The sequence below is a fragment of the Stegodyphus dumicola genome, chromosome 3, assembly GCF_044657685.1.
Source record: "Stegodyphus dumicola isolate Sdum_Otavi_A_Nest chromosome 3, ASM4465768v1".
NCBI classification, from domain to species: Eukaryota; Metazoa; Arthropoda; class Arachnida; order Araneae; family Eresidae; genus Stegodyphus; species Stegodyphus dumicola.
Window position 1 is genome coordinate 108,530,449 of NC_140770.1, and position 24,361 is coordinate 108,554,809.

The window sequence follows — 24,361 nt, forward strand, 5'->3', positions numbered from 1 at the left end:
ATTAATTTCTTTCATTTCAGTTGCCTTTTCCAAGCAAGATAAGACAGAAATGTATCTTTTATCCTTCCATTTTATACAATAAATTGAATCATGGCTAACTGAAAAGTCTATATCTCCTCTACAGATATCCCCTTTCTTCTTCAGCAATAACTTCAACATCAGTTATTCTCTCCTGGATTTCAATTTCATCTGAATCAGAACTGACATCTGAAGCATTTGAGTCGCAATAAGATGGCAATTCAGCAAAATGATCCAAAGCTTCCTGAGTTGTTAATTTCTTCTAGACATTTTAGCACATCAGAACCTACAACAGATGTAAAAGCTTGCGCAGTCACGAAAAAAGTAGATGCAAAAAAGAAAAGAAAAATAATCATGAGTGCTGCCATCTATTGAGCGGAAATTCAAGTGTGTAGTTTGAAAATTTTGACCCACTTATTTCAACTGCAAAATTAATGTTATAAAATATTGAATCCAATTAAGATTTTTGAAAATAAAATACCTTTGAATATTAAAAAGAGTCATACATATCCTAAATTGTATACCAAAATTTTTAAAATATTGAAAAATGCAAGATATCTGGATATCACTGTTGTGATCCTATTTTAAATATTTTTTGCTTATAAACTTAAGCCCTGGTATAGTAGTGGCATCTATTGAGAAAAATAATAACTAAAATCGATTATTTATAAAAGATTAGAAAATTTCTAATGGAAATTGCAAACTGAGAAAATAAATATTAATTAGGCAGGACAGATATTGACCCACCATGCCGCAAAGGGTTAACTGAATTTAAGTAATTTGCAATTATATAATTATGCTATTAGCTTATATTTAAATGTGCTTTATGGATTATCACCAAATTGTTGTTTTATTTATGGTAACCTGAGCAGTTGAATGTTATGGAAACCTTATTATGATGTAATTGGTTGTGTGATTACATTTAATCTGACTGATGGGAAAAGATTTATAAGGGTTTGTTTGTGTACTGGATGTTGGTCAAGAAGTACATTGCTTATTTTGTGGTTTACATGGTATTAGGTTGTTCTTAAAATAATGCAGATTTTTAATCTATATCTTTAAAGTAGCATAACTCAACTCAAAAACAGTTTTATTAATCAAAATAAGCACCAGCAGAATCAGTGTATTTTTGCCAACGAGATATAAGTTTGTTTATGCCGGCAGAATAAAATTCTGGAGATCTGCATGCGATAAAGTTCTTAAAGACGTTTTTGGCTTCGTCTTGGTTTCTGAAGCATATCTTCTGCAAAATGTTATCCAAATGTTTGAAATGTGGTAATCAGTGGGTGAGAGGTCAGGCAAATATGGGAAAAGAGGGAGAGTTTTGTATCCCAATTCGTTAAATTTCTGTAGGGTCAGTTGCACGACGTGCATCGTGGAGAACTGGCTCCTTTCTCTTGACCAATGCGGGGCACATGCATTGCAATTTTTGGTGCATTTCATTGGTTTGCTGATAGTACTTATCTGCCGAAATCATTTCATCTAGATTTAGGAAGCTGTGGTGGATGAGACCGGCTGCAGGCTACCAAACAGTCACCATAATTTTCTTTTGATGCAAAGTGTTATGGTGTCTGACCGCAGTTAAACCACTGAGTCGAATGTCGCCAGTTGTTATAGAGAATTCACTTTTCATCAAACATAAGAATTTGATCAAGAAAAGGGTCATTTTTGTTGCAGAGAAGAGAAGATGATACTTCAAAATGGCGATTTTTAAAATTTTCGCTCAATTCGTGTGGCACCCACTTATCAAGCTTCTTTGATTTTCCTATACAATTCAAATGATCAGAAATCATAGTTTTGCTTACACCAAGCTCCTCCGCACACTCTTGAACAGCTGTGCATGGGTTTGTTTCATCTAAAGTCTTCAAATCGTCGTCATCCACAGCTGAAGAGTGTCCACGACCCTCTTGATCTTCCAGGTCAAATTCTCTACGGCAAAACTTTTGCTACCACCGTTGAACTGTAGATTCATTAACACTTTTCTTGCCCCATACTTTGTTGACATTTTCAGCCGTTTGTGCTGCGCTGTGGGCTAGCTTATACTCATAAAAGTAAATTTGCCGAAAATCCTGTTTTGACATCTAAAGAAAAACACCTAGTAAATATTTTTCTAAATACTTTTGGAGCAAAATGATTATTTTAGAAAGACAATAGAGCTTCAAAATGATATATAAACCAATGTAATTCAAAATATTTTTTATGCTAAAAATGTACAGGAAAGATAAACAATTGCAAAAACCTGCATTATGGTAAGCTGATGGTTGCAAATGGCTGAATGTGGTAAGATTAATTTGAAGTTTCTGTACGATTTGGAACAAAAGGAAAAGAAAAGCCTTAATTGACTGGTGTGTAAATGAAGGTTCACTTAGTAGCTATTGTGGTTGATCTTTGGATTATGGTAACTTGGCGATTTTTTGGTGAAAATTTGGCGACCAACTCTGCTACAGCAACCCTCCCCATTTTGTCTTCACAAAGTAAAGACATGTTTCTTTTCTTTTTATTTACTCAACACTTTTTCCAACAATCTACTAGCCGAATTACACTGATGCTAGAAATGTTATGTAACAAAACTGCTTAATCATGACAAATATTAACTGCAAAATTGGGAAAAAGTGCAGAATCGCAAACTCCTTGCGCGTTTTTCAGAATAGCACATACACATAAACCATTTACACGTCGACTTATTTTTACTTAAAAAAACATCCCATAATTGCACAAAAATGGTATTGCACACACTCTTAGCTTTATCCATCTACACTGCTATTTTCTCATAAATTACAAAAATTTGCACGAAAATGCAGGAAAATTTTCTTAATCTTTAAACTCAATAAAAAGCACATATATGAAATTACCTGATCGCGAAAAAGTACATACCCTTTCCAAGGATGAACATTTCCACATATAAAATAAATAAAATATCCAAAAGCTTTTACCTCTAAATTATCTGTTATATTATAGACGTCACTAGCGAATTTATATGCAAACATTAAAAATAGTTACAAATACTTAGTGTCAAATATTTAAATTATTTCCATACACGTTTACTTCAACTGAAACGTATCCCAAATTCCTACAAACATAAAATTCACAAAATAACTATCATTTAATTAAAATATCACTAAACCATGTACACGTCGACTTATTTTTACTTAAAAAAACATCCCAGAATTGCACAAAAATGGCATTGCGCACACTCTTCACTATATCCATCTACACTGCTTTTTTCTCATAAATTAGAAAAATTTCACAAAAATGCATGAAAATATGCAACGTATACTACTGAAACGTATTCCAAAATACTACAAATATATAACTCACAAAATCACGATCATTAAATTAAAATATAATTAAATTAAAAAACACTACTTAAAATGTAAATAAGCACATAATTAAATTAATAAAAATTAGATTACAATCCTAATTACTTTAAACTAAATCATTGCTAATACCACATTAATTTATTTACTCCTTACATTTAGAACAATGCATAAAAATAATATCCTCAAATGATTCAAAATACTAACTTACCTAATCTTCTTTAGAATCTTCATTACGTGGCTGCAGTACTACTGCTAATTTCTAAATCCTAAATCCAGTAGTCAACTGGAAGTCTCACCAAGTAATAAGAAATTAATAAAATTTCACCTATACTCAAACTACTTTCAGCAAACAACGTACCCTTCCTTACACTCCTTTTCACAAAATGTCCATTTTCACCATATTTCTTGCACCGCCATTTAAACTTAACTGTAATATCCTTCCTTTCACACAATCTCAACTTATAATCAGATAAATGCATTAAAAATTTAGAATTCTCTTTACATAGCGCCATGCAATCCGAAAATTAATCAACACTATTTCACACAACACACAATGAAGCTTTTCCAAATTAACCCCCTTTTCCGATTAAAGAACTGTAATTCGTCCATTAATGTCATGTTTCACACAACACAGAATATAGCTAAATACGAAATTTCCAGATTTCCCCCCTTTTCCGATTAAACAACTGTAATTCGTCCATTAATGTCACATGACATATCTCATGATCTCTCATTTCCTTCACACAAAATAATGCGTAATCGGAACTGAGTGCTTCTCACATTATTACCAAAGTCCTAGGTAGTAACCTTTATCACCTCAAAAATGTTGCCAAACTACCAGTTACCATATTCCAAAGATCAGCGACCATTGTAAGTGTCCTGTTTGTACAAAGGGAATGTGTATAGTCGAACATAAAGATAATTAATTCAGTTTACCGCAAGAAAGATTCAAATGGTTACCATATAACGCGTTCCATTACAAAGTTAACATGGTTTGAGGAAAGTTTTTGGTTGCTGTTAAGGAATTTTGTGTGCCAAAGACTGAAGACACTGAAATTTTTAAATAAGGTAAGTGTATATTTCCTTTGTGTAGTGTGTAGATGCGATAGTAGTGCATAATGTTTTTTATGTTACCTCATTTTTTGATTTAAAATGGAATTTATTAAGATTATATATTTTTTGTTTGGTTCTAGTGTGCAATTGGGTGCACCTTCATTTTTTAAGTGAAAATAGATCAATGTGTATATGGACAAAGTCTAGTCAGTCTGCAATGTCGAGTTTGTGCAATTCTCTTATGTTTTTCTAAGTGAAAATAGGTTGATGTGTACATGGATACCGAGCTTGCGCAATTCTTTGACTTTTTATTTTGACTTTGTGTAGTGGCGATTTTTGGTTGCTACACAAAGCCAAAATATCAAGTCAAAGAATTGCACAAACTCGGTGACCATGTACCACCAATTTTCGCCAAGGGACACCCGTAAATATATTTTTACCAATTATGCTTATTTTAAGACATAGAAGTAAGAAACCAATAAATATGGATAGAAAATTATTAGCAGTGTGAACTGTTTTTGTGCCTTTGTTTCCCATTATTAATACCTCTTAGAAATGCTTTTTTAGAAACTATGAAAATTAATCCAAATGCTGTCAACCGAAAGAAAAAATTTGCTGTGTATATTGAAAGTTAGTGGTTTATCAAAGTTGTACAGTTTTACTTTTTTATATGTAATGAACACTGCTTCTGGTTTGAAAGCATATAGAATTTTAAAATGTACAAATGTTACAGTAATATAATCAATATGTTTTGATTAGTGAAATATGTAAATTTCAGAAAATTAAATATGCAGGGAGCAGGAATGTAAAAGGCAGGTGGAGGGGACTGAAATAATCAGATTTTGTAATGGAATGTACATACAGAAATAACACATTTACTTGGTCCAGGACATGGCTGATTAGTAAATGAAAGCTTTATGCTGGCATGCATCTCATTTTCATTCCTTGTAGCAGGGTTCACATGGTCCTTAAGTGTTTTTATGTTTTTTGAAGTCGATTTTTGGTTCTTAAAAGTGCTTAATTTTGGCCAAAATTGGCAGAAGTTTCTTAATTTTAATCATCTGAAATTTCTGTCTTCCCATACCTCTGTCTACCCCTCTTCCCTTATCATTAACTACTCAAGAGATCTTTTGGCTGGCCATGTATTTTGAGTGCCATCTTACTGCACAGATACTATATGCTTACAAACATCGATGCCTTCTCCAGGATTTAGACCCAGACCTTATTATGGCAGTCAGCATCACTAACCACTACACAATCTGAGTGGCCAGTGCAGTAGTACAAGAAGGAACATTTTTTTAGTATGAGTATATTTGACATTTTAAATTTTTTGACAAAAAAGCAGGACAAAATTACAAACTTGCTGGAACCATACCTTCAAACTGGGATGCCAGGCAAGCCCATTTAAAGTGATAAATGTATAATTTAAAACAGAGTTTAAAAAAGAATATGCTGATGTGCTAAGTTGGTTGCAGACGTGCTGAGGAAGTTTTCGATTGTCAACCTTGGGTTGACAAGCAAACTAATAAGCAAACTAACATGCATGCTCCACAGAAAAAGTAACACACTTTTCCATCAACGAGTATGTGTGAAACTTTGCAACTTTGCATCAACGAGTATGTGTGAACTTTGCAACGAGTATGTGTGAAACAGGTCAAAGACAAGTACCGACCATAGCCATATTTCAACCGCTGGCCAGTATCTCATCCCTGCCCACAGACTTACCACTGCAAATGAATGGTGAGCTGCGTGCCATTCCTAAAAGCCAGAATATGAGAGAAAATGAATGCACCTCCACTGAAGAACTCGGTGAAACGCACGAACGAATCCATGACATCTGCTGTAGAGTCGCAGCAGTAAAATTTAATCCAAAATTTTATTGAAAACTGAAATAATTTTTTATCATGGTGGTCGGGACATGTGTAACCATCGGCAGTTACAATGATGCCCGCAGGTATTTGTTGGGAGACCCCTGTTCTAAATCCATGAAAAGTAGGATAGGAGAAAAATAAGTGTTGCACATTATTGGCATATATTTTTTTAACAATCGCACAAGTTATTTATCTTACATTGAAAGGAAACAGGTGATTTGCAAATATACTATGACAGATAAAAACATGTATTGTAAAATTTGTAAGAAGTTTAATATACTGGGTGTTCGGGATAAATTTGACAGTTTCGTAAGGAAAAAGAAAATCCGCTTGTATGAGTAGTAGCAAAGGTCTTCATTGAGTGCAAGCTTCATAGTAGAGGCTGCAACATTCATTTCACGTGACAAAGCCCGAATTCCAATGCCAGGGTTCTTCAACGCCTGTTCCTGCAGATTTGCGAGGAATTCTGCTGTACGAACGCAATCAGATTATCTGCTAGGGATCTTTCTTTTTGCTATTAACCTCGTAGTTACCATTGCAAGTCTCTAGTTCATGCCTGATTGTTTTTACTGTGTTCAGGGAACATTGGGCAGCAGTCATAGTATCCTTATTTTGATGGCCGGCACGAATCATCATGATGCAAGTTATTATCTTCCATGATTCAGGTGGGTTCCAGTCATCCATCCTTTCTGACATCTTGTATATGAATGAAGAAGGGTCCAAACTTTTAAATGATGAGGAGTGTGTGTCAATACCTCCAACCTACGGAAAAATATAATCAATTATAAATATGTCAAATTTATCCCGAACACCCTGTAGAATAGGTATTGTAAACTATTTTCTCTTTTCGGAATTTTAAATTTGCGAGAAAATAATAATTACATCTCCTTAGCATTAAATTAATTTGATTTTTGTGTTAACCTTCCAGTAGGCCAAAGGTTTGCTTCAAAAAGACTCAAAATTCGGCAAAAAAGTAAAGTTTTCTTCGAAGTAAATTTGTCTTAAACAATTTGAATTTTTGATAAGTTATATATTTTTATTGTTTGACATACTTATTTTTAAGCATAAACACAACATATGTTTTATATTGGGATAAAGTTTTCTGCATTACTAAATTTCATAACATATTTTATAAATTCTCATGATTTTTAATATCTTTCACCATATTTTTAAGCCACTTATTTAATCCAGACAGCTATAATCTTCAATTAGTCTGGATTAATAAGCTTTTACTGTATGTACTGTTCTATGCTTGTTTATTTACTAATGTATTAGGCATTGATAACATGATAAATTATTAAAGTATTTATTTAAAAATAATTTTTTAGCTTTAAAAGGGGTGGACAGGGAAGATGAAATGGAAACATATTGCCTTTACAAGCTGAGATCCTCTAGTCGTCAAATTATGATAGGCACAGTCTTTCAAAATTTCATTTCAAAGAAGGGGCAGCTACCATCATCATTAGAGTACAAGATACGCTATGGAGATTCTGATCGTTTTGATGACCTGACCTTCTATACTGAGAAGAAATATCGTGTAAATGGGCCACAGAAATACAATGGTAAGATAATTGTGCCTTATATTCATGTAATACATTTTATATATTGTGTATTTTTAGCATAAATATTATGTGTGATAATATACTTGTAACCTGTGGTTTGAGCCCTAGTGAATGTTAACCTGAAGGTAACTAGTGATCATCAGCTTTGATGAACACTGGTAAAAGAATTCTATTTTAATTAAAAAATCTATCTAAATTTATTGCATTGTTGCTAATGAATAAGCCATTGGTCTCACTAAGGGGGGTAAGAACCTTTAATGTAATATGGGCAACTAAAAACCTGTGGGATCTACAACAATTACCACATTATTATAACTGTTTTTTATACATATGTAGCACAATTATTTAATGTCTCTAAATGTAGTGCACTGCCCCACACTGCTCGTATATGGGCTACTTCCAACTAGTGTTGACAAGTTTCTTCTATGGGAAAAAAGCTGGTTGGAAGAAATAAATTTCTTCCACTAAAAATGAAAGAAACTAACTTTTTTTTATCTGATTTAATAATTATATTAGTATAACTGTATTTTATTCATATGTAGCACAATTATATTATTAATTTATACATTTTCATTTTCTATATAATTTTATTAGCCCATACATGAACCCACACTGCTCATATACAGGCTATTTCCAACTAGTGTCGACAAGTTTCTTCTACATAGAGCCAGATTTAGACTTGATAAGGCTCTAAGCTATTTGAGATATGGGGGCCCTTTGTTATAATTTATATAATATATTTTAATACTATGTACTTATACTATATTTTAATTTTTTGGGGGGCCTTCAAGAAAGTGGGAGCCTTAAGCTATAGCTTGTGTAGCTTGCATGTAAATCCGGCCCTACTTCCACAGTGGGAAAAGCTAGTTGGATAAAATAAATTTCTTCCACTAAAGTGAGAAACTAATTTCTTAATTGATTACACAATTATGTTATAATGACTGTATTTTATTCATATGTAGCTCAATTATGTTATTAACTTAAAATATTTTTATTTTCTATGTAGTTTAATTATTCTTATTTGTACACTTGCAATACTCTTTTTTGATAAGATATATATATATATATATATATATATATATATGCATATTTGTGTACTTGATATCAGATCTGCTTTCACATCTGGGGATTTATATAGATTTTGAAACTAAATTTCAGTTTATTCCAGGAATAAAAATGGTGAAATACTTAATTACAGCAAAATTCTGTCTATCCATCATTCAATTAATCTTAAAGCTCAGGTAACCAAAATATTTCACAACTTTAGAAACATTTCCCCCAACACCCAAAAATTAAACAAATAAAAGACACGGAAAAGCCATTATGTACGTTATTGGACACTATTACCAAATAGTGTGATTTAGTGCCAACAAATGCAAAGTATGATTTTGTAATACAATCATAAAATCTTTGCTTAGGTTGTTTTATATAAACCCTTACATTTCTGAGGAATGTTAGTGCAAGTTTACTGAAATCTCCACCAACTTCATGGTTGACAGGGTTTCATTATCGAATAAGATATTTTGCTTTTTTATGTTTAAAGCTTATGAAATACATTGGCTTTTATATCTCAAATGCATTTTATAATCAAAAGTCTTATATAATTTTTAAATTTGGGCTTTTGATAATCAAATTTATAGTAATTAAATTGATTGTTTTTATAATTTTAGTCCAGAAATTTCTTCCATTTATTTGGCCTTTTTCTATCATAAGTTGCTCAGTTATCCAAATTTTCAAGTATCCAATATTTCCCTAACTTTTCAAATAATTGAGCTTTTTCTGTATTTAGAAAGAATAAGAAACACATTTGGATACTGTTCTGCTTTCGGGACCAGACTCAGATATTGCCAAAAGCTATTGTTTGGTGAAAAATCCAAAACATAAAAATAATCGCCAATATTTATGATATGGCCAAGTTAAAGAAAAATCCAAGGGGGGGGGGAATTAACAGATATTTTTAAAATTAGAATTTTTAATGTAAACAACTTCCTGAAGAAATCAGAGGGACAAAAAAGTTCGGTTAGTGAACTAAGGTTAACATGGAGTCATGAAACTGCAGATATTATTTAAAATATCTGAAATTATTCGTGTTTTAGGATGCTTTTGTCCCACATAAACTAAATTAAATAAGAATGTAAGTGGTTATGGTCAAAGTAGCGTTTACGCTTATTTCATTTCGCACCAACCCATAACCTTTCAGTAGCTTGTATATGACAACTAGTATAGAAATCGATAAATTTATATTTATGGTTAGTGCAGAAATGTTCAAATCTGTCACTGTATATCCTTCCCAAAAGTCTCAGTATATTATACAGTACAAAGTCCGAAATCCGGATGTCCATTATCAGGAATGATCTAAATTTTGGACCTCAAAACCGTTTTTCTCGTAGGCTTTACGCATGTGCATTTGCTTCCTTCCCTCTGTGCATAATAAAACATCTGGAGAGTCCCGATTCTTAATTTCACTTCAACACTAAATAAAATACCTTGTTATTAAAGAAACAATCATTTTAGCATAAATTTGTACGATCAGTAATTTGGCTCCGTTGCTGTGTATCTGCTTTGGCACAAATCTCAAACCGAAACATTCCACATAGATGCATCGTTGATCTGATGCCAACCTGGCAATTTGTTATTTATTATATTTTACTTTCATCACCGCATGTTTATCAACATATGACAACTTGAGTAATGACTCATGTAGCGATGCCTAAATAATTTTTGCTTCCTTGTATGAAGTAAAAAGGAAGTATTGTAATCGCGAAAAGTTCCAGGTAACATATTTCAAGCAAAATATCCATTTTGAATGCTATCGAATGCAATTTAACAATGTTTTTTGCATGACATCTGCATGTAAGGACAGAATAAAAGACTCTTTTACTCCAAAAAAATTATAAAACTGTTTTAAAATGAATTCTGAAGAGAATTTTTCATGGTGTCTATACGTACGTATGTATCTCGCATAACTCAAAAATGAGTAGCCTCAGAACAATGAAATTTTGTATATAGGATTGCTATAACATGTAGATGTGCACCTCTTATTTTGGTTGCAATCGGCTGCACCAAACCTATATAAATATATTTATTTATATATCCACTCTGTTACCCGGCTCAGTGATCTCAGTTTTTTTACTCTTATATGTTTGTAAATTGTAAATTTTTTGCTTTAAAAATGATTGAATTATGTTGTTTTTATCTTCCGGTTAAGGTTTTTATGCCTTTAGTAAATCTGTATACAATATTTTTAGAATTATCAACAATTTTAAAGTTGTTTAAGTGCCTCTAAGCCATGTTTTTGATGGCGGCCATTGATTGTTTACATTTGAAACAGCAGACTAGTGGATTTGTTGCCAATCTAGAGAAACTTAGCTTCGCAACAACAAAGAGAACGCCTTCATTTATTATTGCCAATTAAATCATGCTTAATCCTTTCTGGAATTTTTTCGAGGAAATAAGTGTTTAAGATTTACTTCGTAATTTTTAATATAGATATGAGTTTTTATGTATTTTTGCCTTCTCGCGATGTGAGAACTTAATTAATTAAATGAGAAATACTCAATCGTCTGTGAAAAACTGTTTCTTTTTTGTTTTGTGTTCTTAATTTCTTTTATACATCGTTCTAGATTTATTATAGTATTTGAATCGAACATGTGGCAACGATTAGATAATTCTTCAAATAATATAAATTTTGTGCATTCTGAGTTATAATATGAACGAAATATAACACTGTTAAGTGAACCTAGTGCCAGAGTGTTGCTATGGTAAACAAATACAGTCAAAAGTCGTTAATCCAGACACCCATAATCCGGAATGACCTATAATCCGGACCTCAGAGCTACAAACTTTCTGCGCATGTGTCAACGCATAATGTGTTCACGCACGCGCATAATATTTTTACGCATGCACATATGCGTATGCGCATGTGCATAATACGTTTACGCATGCCCGTTTAACGTATAACAGATAGTATAAGCTAAGCTAAAATTATGTAATTATCTATTTCAGTTAATGTTGCAGATTGCGTTGTTCCTTAATCTTCGAATTAGATCCGGCTTATTATTTTTTGCAGACTGTTTACTGTCTGTTACTTTTTTTATTTTGCAGACTGAGCAATTTTATAAAAGTAAGCTTGAATTTTCGATTATGTCAAATAGAATTTTCGATGCTGGAGCTGCCGAAGAATCTACAAAGCGAATGTATGTTTCGATGTCCATCAAACAAAAAGTGGAATTGCTGCAAAAAATGGATAAAGGCATATCCTTTGTTTCTCTAACCATTCAGGGTTAAAAATGGCATTCAAAACAATTGTTACTTGATTCTAATGAAGAAAAAGTCACAAAAAGCAAAATCCAGTTTTTTAAGTTTGATGATTCATTTCTTTAGTGTAGATGATTCTTTTCTTTAGTAATGGAGAAAACTCCACTGTGCATTCTGGAGTTCCTTCTGTTTAGTAAATTACATATTTCCAAAATGACTTTTTATAATTTGGGTTTGGTAGTTAGTAACTCTTATTTATTATTCATAACAAAAATGTGTATTAATTAGTTGTTAAAAAGGACTGATGCTTATGGAAAGTATAATCCAAAGAATATTAGTATTTCTGAAGCAGACAACTAGAAAATTAACTAAATAATTTAAAATAACTTTTGCTCATTATATTTCGCAACTTTTTTTTAGTAATTGTTCTAGAGCTTTTTTAGAGAGATAAATATAGTACAGTCAAAAGTTGTTAATTCGGACACCCATAATTCGGAATGATCTATAATCCGGACCTCAAAACTAAAAACGTTCTGCGCATGCGCCGCGTTGACACATGCGCATAGGCGTTTACGTGTGCGCGTAAGACCTTTTACGACTGCGCATATGAGTATGTGCAAGTGCAGAATACGTTTTCGCGTGCGCGTTTTATGTATAATGGACGTATAAGCTAAATAATTATCTATTTCAGTTAATGTTGATGATTGCGTTGTTCCTTAATTTTCGAATTAGATCCGGCTTATTATTTTTTGCAGACTGTTTACTGTCTGTTACTTTTTTTTATTTTGCAGACTGAGCAATTTTATAAAAGTAAGCTTGAATTTTCGATTATGTCAAATAGAATTTCCGATGCTGGAGCTGCCGAAGGATCTACAAAGCGAATGTATGTTTCGATGTCCATCAAACAAAAAGTGGAATTGCTGCAAAAAAATGGATAAAGGCATATCCTTTGTTTCTCTAACCATTCCGAAATCTGTTTATCAATTTCACGCTGCTCTGCGGGGGGGGGGGGGGACGTCGCGGCGTGCAATGAACTGGAAGTTGATTTGTCAGCACTATCCTTATCTTCAGGGCAGATGTTTTTATTTTATTCAGCTTATAATTAATTACTAAATGTAGTATTTCATCTCAATGTATTCCATCTTTGATATGATTTAAATCAAATTCCTCATCATTATAAATATCACGAGTACACATCAAATAGTTTACTGGTTGCAATTTTCTAATTTCGACTATGCATAATGTATGCTATACGCATGCGCGCGTTGAAAGAAATGTTTAATAAAGTAAACAAATAAATATAATTTTTTTTTTTTTTTTTTTGTAAATTGTGATATCCTTTAGATCATAATTGCTCTTTATTTCATAAATTACGGTTTCATATTTTTTATTTTATAATTTCTGCATGCCATCTTACCAGATTTAAACTGATGATCTATAATCCGGAATCGCCGAAGTCCCGATGAGTCCGGATTAAAGACTTTTGTCTGTATATTGAATTTTAAAGATTGCATTTATTCTATTGTGGTTTATATGCTATCAATAAAGTAGATTTAATTCAGTTCAATAAGTTTAAATGAAAGCCAAGAAAAAATGTGTATAATTAAATATTCTGTACAAGGAAGTCATGTGGAGTACACATCGGATTCTTTTTTATGTTAGTAATTGAATAGTAAAGGAGTATGGTAACCTTTTATGTTGACATTACGCTTGGCAATGATTACAGATTTAAGTTAAACGGGCAAAAAATTTTGACGAGGAAACCTTTAACAAAGAAAATCTTTATGTGCCAAAAATAGTCTTTTTAATGACACTCATAGGCCAAAAGACTACATTTAGTGCTATTTTAATTAAGAATAGCTGATTTATTACTCATATAAACCCAGAACCAGCACCAGGGCTTTTATGGTCACACTGCGTAGCAGAATTTAGGACCGACAGAGACTGCATGAGGTAAGATATCTAGCGCCAGCCCTCAATAAGGCTTAAGTATATGTGGGAATTTATTTATTCAGAACTCTGATAAGCCTTAAGCATATGCAAAGACATAAATACTAAACTAATACAATTCGGGCTTAATTGTCTCAGTGCACGATAGAAGCAAGATAAACTTTAACGGAACAACTTGTCATTAGTTGCCAAGCTCATTATGCATAGCCAAATATATATATAGTGAATGATAGTTAAATTTGATGTTGATAACCGCTAATTTTAAAGGTTTTCGTATATTGCAAAACAAAGGTGAAATTTTCCAATTAACGGATTTTGTAAAGAAATGCGGAGAAGCAGTAATAAATGAAGATGATATAAAAGAAGTTTTTCATTGTGATGACAATGCTTTTCAATTCTCAATCAATTAATGAATGGCGAAATCTGTAATATGGTTCTAGATCCAGAAGAAAGTGACAAAGAAGTTACTGAAAACGAAAAAATTTTGATTGACAAGTTAGTCGAAATGCAGTTACAGGACTTATGTAATTGAACTACAGGACTTATGTAACAATGTAACTGAACAAGAGATTGTGTCTGTCTACAAAATTAAAGAGAAAGTAGTAGTACAAAAAACGAAACAACTTACATTGAAAGAAATGTTTAATAAGGTAAACAAATAAATATTAAGCTTTTTTTTTTGTAAATTTTGTTACCCTTTAGATTATAAATAATTCATTATTTCATAAATCACAATTTCATATTTTTAATTTTATAATTTCTACATGTCATCTTACTAGATTTAAACTGATGATGTGATATCCGGAAAAATCCTAAATTTGGAATTGCCGAAGTTCTGACGTGTTCGGATTTTGGACTTTGTACTCTAGTGTCATCAATAATATTTTATTCAATAACTTTAAGCAAAGTTCTGGCAGAGTAGTTAGGCAACTAAAAACAGTCTTTTGTTTCTCAACAAATCCTGTTGACTTTGCATGAGGTAAGATATCTAGCGCCAGCCCTCAATAAGGCTTAAGTAGATATGGGAATTTATTTATTCAGAACTCAGACTAAGGATATGACCAATGTGGAAGGATATGACTAATGTTGATTTTTTCAACAGAAAAACAGACTTTCATCAACTTTGACAATATTACTGGTACTGCCTATTTTAACTGACAGTCTAGATATTAATGTATGGCCTTATGTAACTGTTACAGCCACCAACAGTGCCATAATTAAAATCAAGTTGATACTGATTGAATTTAAGAAATGTCATTTCTAAACACCATGCATAAATGAAACAAATTGCCATTGAGAAGCTGATTCTCAATCCTTCAAACCAGTTTTGAGAATGTAATCCTTTTTTTTCCTCGGCATGTCACATCTTCACATCTCCATTTCAGTGTTTCCATCGAGTTCCAAGTAGAGTGTCATTTTATGACTTTTCGTGCACTGTCTTTCAAAGTGAATAATTACTCATTCCTGAAGAAATTGTATGGAAGGTATTTCATCATTGGGTAAGTCCCAAATTTTCATATCTATGGTCAATATAATAATAATAAAACACAAGCTTCCATTACATCTTTAGAATTTGTATTCTTGTTACCAGTTTTGAAAAGACTTTTTTTTTTTTTTTTTTTTTTTGTTAAGTATATATTGCAATGAATTTAAAAGTAAACGTTCCTGACTTCATATGAATCAATCCTTTGCAGTTTCATATGAATCAAGTTTAGCAGAACAGTTGGTGACAACTACAGTCCCGATAACAGAACAGTACTCAAAATTAAAAGAAAATTAAATTGCAAAATTTAATCTACATCATCATAAAACGAATGTAATAAAATAGATAACATTTTTTGGTATTGCATGTAATTTTGTATGAATAAATTCAAAAGAGGGAAAAGTTTACTGTATTCTTCAAAACTTTATTCTCATTTCATTATAAAGCTCATGGGAAATTTCAGAAGTGATGCATTTTTTCGTACCATACAAGATTTAATTTATGGCAAGGAGCATCAGCAAAAAATAAGATTTGGTGTTCACAAAATTTTTCCATCGTGGAAAAAAATCAGCCCCTGTATTTTTTTCTCATGTAACGCTGCTATATTATAATTTAAACATTTTATTATGTGCCTATATATATGTATATAGATATATTTAACCTCATTTGTATGCTTGGAGTAACCTTCTTTTGAAGTATATATGTAAGTATTTTATATACATGCTACGAGATCTGCATTTATATCTGATTTTGGGTGAATTTTTGAAACTGGATTTCAATTTATAACAGCAATAAAAATAGAAAGTTAATTAGAAAGCATTGAAAACAACATTAAATCAATTTTTAGAAAGAAAATTGAACCTACATCATCTCCATTATTAAAAAATGAGGAATATGTAAATGTGTATGCTCTTTGTATTATAGAAAATGACAGCATATAAAACCACCGAATTTTGAACACATGCAGTCTTGCACCCGCACATAACACTGATGAGCCAAAACATTATGACCATCCCTGCAATTTTCAGTGAACTTGTCTGGATGATGTAGAAGGCACACGATCATATGACAATGGTATTAAACTGATGCTGGAGAAGCTAAGAAATAATTCTTGCACTTTTGTGAGTGATGGGAAAGACTGCTGATCTAGGAGAATTTGATAGAGGATAGATTGTAATGGCCCAAAGACCCAGAATGATTATCTCCGAAACTGTAGGTTGTTCACACTCTGCTATTGTTAGTATTTATGCAATATGGATAAAGGGCGGTGAAACCAGCAGCAGATGCCAAGGTGTTGGACATCCACATATTGAGATCAGAGACTGTTCCACATGTTACAGCAAAACTGGCACCAGACAGTGGCTCAAGTATACAATACAATGCATGTTGAATATAATACAATACAATGCATGTTGAAGTGCAAGTGTTTCAAAACACACAGTTCAGCGGACATTGTTGGATATGGAACTGCGCAGCAGACATCCCACTCATGTTCTTCTGTTCATAAAGCGTCATTGTCAACCACACCTATAGTGGGCTCAGAAACATTGAGATTGGACCATGGATAAGTGGAAGACCACCATCAAACTGAGCAAAGGTGGTTTGCTTAATTTAAACAGGGTAGAACATCACTTGGAGAGGATCCCAGATTAAGTTGCAGTTTGGATGTGACCACTGAAGAAATGTATGCTCAACTCAAACAATTTATAGTGGAAAATAAATGAGTAACACTTTTCCAGATTTACAAGAGAATAAGCATCAGCTCTTGGATTAGTAAAAAAAATTCTGTATGAAAAGTTGAAAGTTTGTGCCAGATGGGTACACCAAATGTTCATGCTAAAAATAGCAAAATATTGAATGAAATAGTCTCAAGAATTTTTCTGTGTGATAAACAGTGAAAACAAAAGTGCATTTGCAAATAGTGATAGGATGAAACGTAGCTTCACCATTGTGATCCGGGGGGTGGGGAGGGGAACTCAGAAAGTGTGATATAGAAACAAGCGGATGTATGTGACCTGATAAGTTCAGAACCCAGAAAAATCTGAAGAGAATATTTTGGATGCCATTTTTGAACTTCAAGAAAGGACACTGATTGCTGATTATATGTTGCATAATAAATACCACAGTAGCATAAGTTTATTCTGCTAAATTATTGACTTAAATTTGACAAATCATAACTATGGAAAAGTTAGTATAAAAGTGCTGCTTTTGCAAGAAAATGCTTAGGTTCATGACATTTCATAGACTACTATTTAGCAATGTGGATTTCATCTTCCTTCTCATTCACTGCATTTACCAAATTTGATTCAAAATAACTTTTTTTTGGTTTAAAAATATGAAGCAGTATTGTTAATAATTGTTAATAATTTGCTCAATAATGATGATTTGAAAGGTGTCATTCAGAAGTAGTTTCAAGGCTATTACAAGCATTTTTTTATCTTAAATTCTTCTAATTGTTGTGCTAACCTGCTAATTGTACTGAAATGCTTAAAACTTGAACAACCCCCTTTGTCTATAAAACAGTGCCATGTAATCAATGTATATGTATATATATAGGTAGAAGGCAGAGTGATAAAAATAGAGTGGTAGTAAGGTAGATGTATAGGTTAAGGTTGACATATAGATGAGTTAGAAGAACTCTGTAACTTGTTAATGAAGAAACGTTTAGAACTTCATATTTTTGGTTCTTTCAAAAATCCAAAATGAAAGGGATCAGAAATAAGTAAGGTATTAAAACTATTAATTAGAAATATTTATAAATACAACATTGGTGTGAATATACTGAAAAAATGTAAGCAGGTGACTGATAAAAGTTAGTAAAAAATACCTGGTTGTTGCTTGCTTTAGTATATAAAATTTCAATGGCAAAGAAAGAAAATTTTTACAGTTGGTAAGATTTCTGGGCAAGGAGTTGTGAGACCAAATTTGAAATTAAAGTATTTTTGACCGAATAACATTTAAATATATATACAAGGTCTGTTCCGAAAATAATGTGCCCATTTTTTTAAAGAAATTTATTGAAATGATTCATACAGTTACTCAGTATTCTTCGAAATACATCCCTCCTGCTTTAACACGTTTATTCCAACAGGATTTCCATGCTTTATATGCTTCCTGGAAGTCTGTCACAGGGTTGTCCTTTAGTAACCTCGCCGTAGCCACCTTGATCTTCTCCAGGGTCCCCAAATGCTGTCCTTTGAAGGATTTTTTAATCTTCTGGAACAAAAAGAAGTCAGGCATGGACAAACCAGTGTTGCAACGCAAAAATCTCTGACAGCGTTTTCTCAAGTTTGAAGCAAAACTTTATTGTGTATCGCTGCTCAAGAGTGTTTTTCATCTTGATTGTGACAGAGCACTCACACAAGGGTTCAATGAAACAGGCACCGTGACTCTCCAGGAACTCGGAGCCGACTTGCACTGGTCGCGTTGTGTTCCCAAGACTCCACCCACCCTTCTGTGCAAGCGGCAGAAGGAAATGGGGCACGCTACTTTTGGGACTTGTATAAAGCTTTTCAAAACAAATACAGAATTTTAAGCAATGAAAGAAAAGAGAAAACTTAATACTAAAAGAGAATTTCTTCACTTGGCTTATTTCTTAAGAGTATTTGTACAAAAATAAATTATTTTGAAATTATTTGTGTAAAACTGTAACTAGGGAAAAAGGAATAAAACTCATATTAATTTTATTTATTGTTTTTTAAAATCTATTATGGGTTTTATTTTACAGATTACACTAATACATATTTCTTGGGATGGCAAGCTGCTGTGCAGGAGACATTTATCCATCAGAAGATGCAAGAAAAAGGGATAAAAGATATCAGATACAAGGCTAGTTGTTCATTTCTGTATAACCTTTACTAATCTTTAAAATTTTATCAGGTATTAGTTGATGCATTGCCTTTTTTATTGTCTGATATGGTTTCATTTCGTAATTTTTCATCTTTTATTATCACTGCTGTTTAATTTTTGTGTTACTAAATGCCTGTAATTTTGTATAATCATTAATAACACACACACACACACACACAAAAAAAAAAAAAAAAAAAAAAAAGGCATAAGATTAATCACCTTTATTCTATGCCTTTTCATATAGGAGTAAAAGCAAGTATTGACAATAAGTAATACAGTGAAAATCATTTAACACGAAACTGAGGGGGCTGAAATATTGTTTTGTGTTAAAAGAATATTGAAAAAAAAAAAAAAAAAAAAACATATATTAAAAAAAATAAGTTTACTAAGAGTACATTTTATTTACATAGATATGTATTTAGGCATGTGTTTAATAAAAATCAACGAAAAACATCCATAAGAACCTAATGAAGTTTAATACAAAATTTTCAGGTTTTTTGAAACACAACGCATTTATTGAGTTTTTGGAAAATAACCTAATATTTGTCTTTACATTGCCTTTTTTTAGCATCAAATTGTTCGATGCTGTCCATTTTGTTATTCATTCCACCAGTGGAATGTGCGTCTAAATAACTGCGCATACTTTTGATGATGTTCTTCATTTCGGATGATGTAAGAACAGTAGCTGCATTATTCATTTCATTTATGTCATTGGAATCTGCATCGGGGATCTTTTTTTAGCTTTGAACAAACTCCAAAATGTCTTTGTCTGCCATAGTTTGGGCTGTACACACATTATCATCATCTACTGCAACATTTTCTTCCGATGATACAATAGGACAGTTCAATAATACAAAAACTTTTTCAAACATTTCATTAAGTGTTGGTCCAGTTTCAATATCCTCCTTCTCCATTTCTTTTGCCGCCAAAGAATCTGATACTTTTTACTGATACTGATAATCTTACGTGACAAAAACAACTTTCAATCGTCTTTGGAGCCAATGAATTCCATGCAAAGTGCAACATATGAAGAGCATCTAGCAAATTGATCGAGATATTTTCATTTGCTTTGATTGCAAGTAAATATTTTTGAAGCAGTTGCTTCCGGTATACAAATTTCATGTTTTATATAATCCCTTGATCACAAGGCTGCAAGACACTTGTTATATTCGGAGGCAAAAACATAAGCTTTTCATTTTTCAATACAATGTCAAGGTGAGCTGGATAATTATCAATTATCATTGCAACTTTATGTGTTTCTTGTAAGAATCACTTGTCTAACTTTACAATCCAACCAGTGAAAATCGTAGCTACCATCCATGCCTTTTTGTTTGCTGTATATTCGACCAGTAATGCTTTTACATTCTTAAAACACTGCGGTTTCAAATTTTTGCCAATATCAAATAGAGTTTTTCTCAGAACCATTAAAATTGCATCCTACCAATACAGTAATCCATTCTTTAGACAATTTCCTCCCTGAACAGGATTGTCCCTTAAACGATAAGGTTTTGTTGGATAAGCAGAAGTAAAATAAAACAGTTTTGTTCGCCTTGAAAACATCTTTAGCTTCATATTCTTCAAGTATTGAAGGCAATGTAGGCTGTATTGAAACCAATTTGTCCTGGTCGGTAAAACTTGATTAGCTTCACTGGAAACATTTTTTAGTGCTATGCTATTTCTTTTCTTGAAATGTTTCAGTCGAGCAAGTTCATTGCTTTTTTCTAGCATTAAAGGCCCTGATATTGGTGCATTCTGAGATCTCGCTTGTTTGAACCAAATAAATAAAGCCGTCTCTAAATTCTCGTGCTTGGCCGTTCTCATTTGTTTTTGCTTTGGCTCAATCAGCATTCAAACATTTCCTCGTAAATTGTCCTCTTTTTTTAATTATTGTTGATAAATGCAGAGTTAGCAATTAAAACAATCTTTATAGATTTCCGTTTTCATCTTCTGTTTTTGATCAAAACCTTAAGAAGCTCCATCTCCATTTTAACAGGGTTCGTACGGTCCTTAAAAGTCCTTAATTTTTTCAAAAACGATTTTTGGTCCTTAAAAGTCCTTAATTTTGGCTAAAATGAATAAACGGTCCTTAATTTTGCTCATTTGACATATCTTATCATTTCTAATGATTGCCATTTTATGTGTGAATTGCGATTTCTCATGACTATGGAATTAAAATTGCACGGCTCTTAACTAATCTGTTGGCGGATTTGTGTTGCAAGCAATAAAAAAAAAAAAAAAAAAAAAAAAAAAAAAAAAATTAGCTACCCGAACGAAAGTATCGGTGTCAGATTGGCTATTCACCCAATCTTTCGAAACAGGTGTTATCCATAAATTTAGGCAGATTGTGACGAAAGCGTGAAGCCAGAAGTTCTTTAAGAGGCGAAAGTGATGATGAAAGGGCTCGAATAAAAAAGGGGGGATTCTGAAAATATTTGCCAAAATTAAGCAATCCCAACCTGGAAGGCCACAACCCTTCCAACGCCAATAGGAACGAGATGCCTGGAAAGTGCATTTTCAATAAACTGTGGCTTCACCAAGCTGATTACAAAGACTGAATATTGATGGATGACAATCCTTATAAAGCTAAATGTGGTCTTTGTCTGAAACAAATTGAAATTTCTATAATGGGAGAGTCAGCGCTGAAAATTCACATGAAAATTAAGTTTTGTTTTATCATTTCAATTTGTTTTTACACGGTTTTGCTTAGCATAATTTCTGTGTTTGTTTCAATTAAGCCATAAATTAATTTTTTATCACCTTCTACGGAGTTTATTCTCTTTTGCACGTACTATATGTATGGGATATCGGGATTATGAGTTTATTTCTGCAGAGGGTCTGTTATCGATTTCGCGGGAAATCTGATGGCTCCATTTCAATTTTAGGTCACCAAGGGCAAATTCGGTAACGCTAGCCGAGAAAAAGTGAAGTTCAGAAATACGTTTTGAAGCTTCAATAGACAATTAAGTATTTGGTTTAATCCTATGCTGTCGACAGTAATGCATTATTTTTGCTAATGGCGATACAATTATTAGTTGAAAACAACTAACTAATTAAAAATTTTTTAATATTTTTAAAGCTGAAAACAACTAATTGAAACTAATTTTCCCGAATTAAATAGACGCAAAATTAACTTTCATGAAATTCTAAAGTTATTGGGTAGACGTTTAACTGAAAATATACATTCCGTATTATATATATATATATATATATTTATACAGTACAAAGTCCGAGGTCGGGACTTCGGCGATCAAAGATTTGAGATTTTTCCGGGTATTAGATCATTTTAAATCTACTAAGATGGCACATAGAAATTATAAAATTGAAAATATGAAATCGTGATTTATGAAATAATGAAGCATTTATGATTTAAAGGTATCAAAATTTACAAAAGAAAAGAGCTTAATATTTATATGTTTACTTTATTAAACATTTCTTTCAATGCGAGTTGTTTGATTTGTTTTCTTTGCTAATACTTTAGACTAATACTATAGACATATAATTTCTTGTTGAGTTGTTAAGTTCCATTGTTCAAGTCCTGTAATTGCTGTGTCGAGAATTCCGAATAACTTGTCAATCAAAATTTTTTCTCGTTCAGTAACCTCTCTGTTACTTTCTTCACTATCGGTAGCTGTATTTTCTGGATTTAGAACCATACTACAGATTTCGCCCTCCGTTAATTGATTGATGATTGGGGCATTGTCATCGCAATGAAAAACTTCTGTTTAACTTCCCTAAATTCTGCCGCCTGGTGCGGTCATGCGAGCTCTGGCGCTGGTTCTGGCTTTATGTGAATAACAAATCAGTTATTTTTAATTCAAATAGCACTAAATATAATCGTTTGTCCTATGAGTATCACTAACAAAATCTATTTTTAGCATAAGGAAAGAAATTTCTGTTAAATCTCCCCTTGTCAACATTTTAGCGCATTAAACTTAAATCTGTAATCGGATAATACTCTGTTGTTTGGCTGCATGAGTCATCACTCAAGTTGTCATCCGTTGATAAACATGCGGTGATAAAAGCAAAATACAATAAATGATTCGCGATTTCGGCATCAAGGATATAAAATATTAGTTGCTGTAAAATTAACAAATGTTTCGGTTTGAGATTATGCCAAGCAGATACGCAGCTATGGAGTCAAGTTACTAATCACACAAATTTATGCTAAAATAATTATTTCTTCTATAATGAGATATTTTATTTAGCGCCAAACTGAGATTAATAATCAGGATTTCCGGCATGTTTTTTTTATGATGAGGAAAAAAATCTAATGCGCATGCGTAAAGCATACCCCTTTCCTCCAAAAAAGCCCTAAAAAATTGGTTGTTGGTGGCTTTGAGGTCCGGATTTTAGATCATTCCAGATATTGGATGTCCGGATCTCGGAATTTGTACTGTATATATATATATATATATATGTACTATATATATATGTACTGTATATGTATATGTATAGATATATATGCTGTATATATATATATATTGTTTCATAAGAATAAATTGAGTTTAATTAAAAAAATTAAATTTAAATACATATTTAATTTATATATATGCATTATATACATATATATGCGATACTTAATTTTACTAATGCCTTGCATGTAATGCCCCTTTAAGCTGCAAAACATCTTTCCCTTCTCAACTGCAGAGTTTCTTCTAACAGTATCATGAATTTTGACAAGTTAGAAGAACCATCTACTTCAGGAAAAGATGTAACTGCTAATTCAACATCAATAAGTGTAGAAAATAATAAAATAAATTCTTTTCTTTTCAAATCTGAAGTTACAGATGCAGAAATATTGTGGGCTTTTAAGTGCATCAAAAGCCACTATTCTTTTAAATCGTGCAATGATATTGAGCCGTTATTCACTAAAATGTTCCAGATAGTTCCATTGCAAAATGGTTTTCATATGGTGAAAAGAAATGTGCTTATATCTGTTATTTTGGTCTTGGCCCTTATTTTAAAACTTTGTTAATAAAGCATTGTAAAAATGCTGAG

At 32.2% G+C, this 24,361-nt stretch overlaps 1 protein-coding gene across 3 annotated transcripts in view; it reads left to right on the plus strand.

Moving 5' to 3' along the window:
- LOC118201272 (phospholipid-transporting ATPase ABCA3-like) overlaps positions 1-24,361 on the plus strand; it is a 157,157-nt gene that overhangs the window by 2,470 nt on the left and 130,326 nt on the right. For all 3 annotated transcript variants that reach the window (XM_085813160.1, XM_085813158.1, XM_085813159.1), the window contains 2 exons: positions 7,591-7,824; positions 19,242-19,342. In XM_085813160.1, the coding sequence (XP_085669286.1) occupies positions 7,591-7,824; positions 19,242-19,342 (335 nt within the window). The remainder of the gene's footprint in view (positions 1-7,590; positions 7,825-19,241; positions 19,343-24,361) is intronic.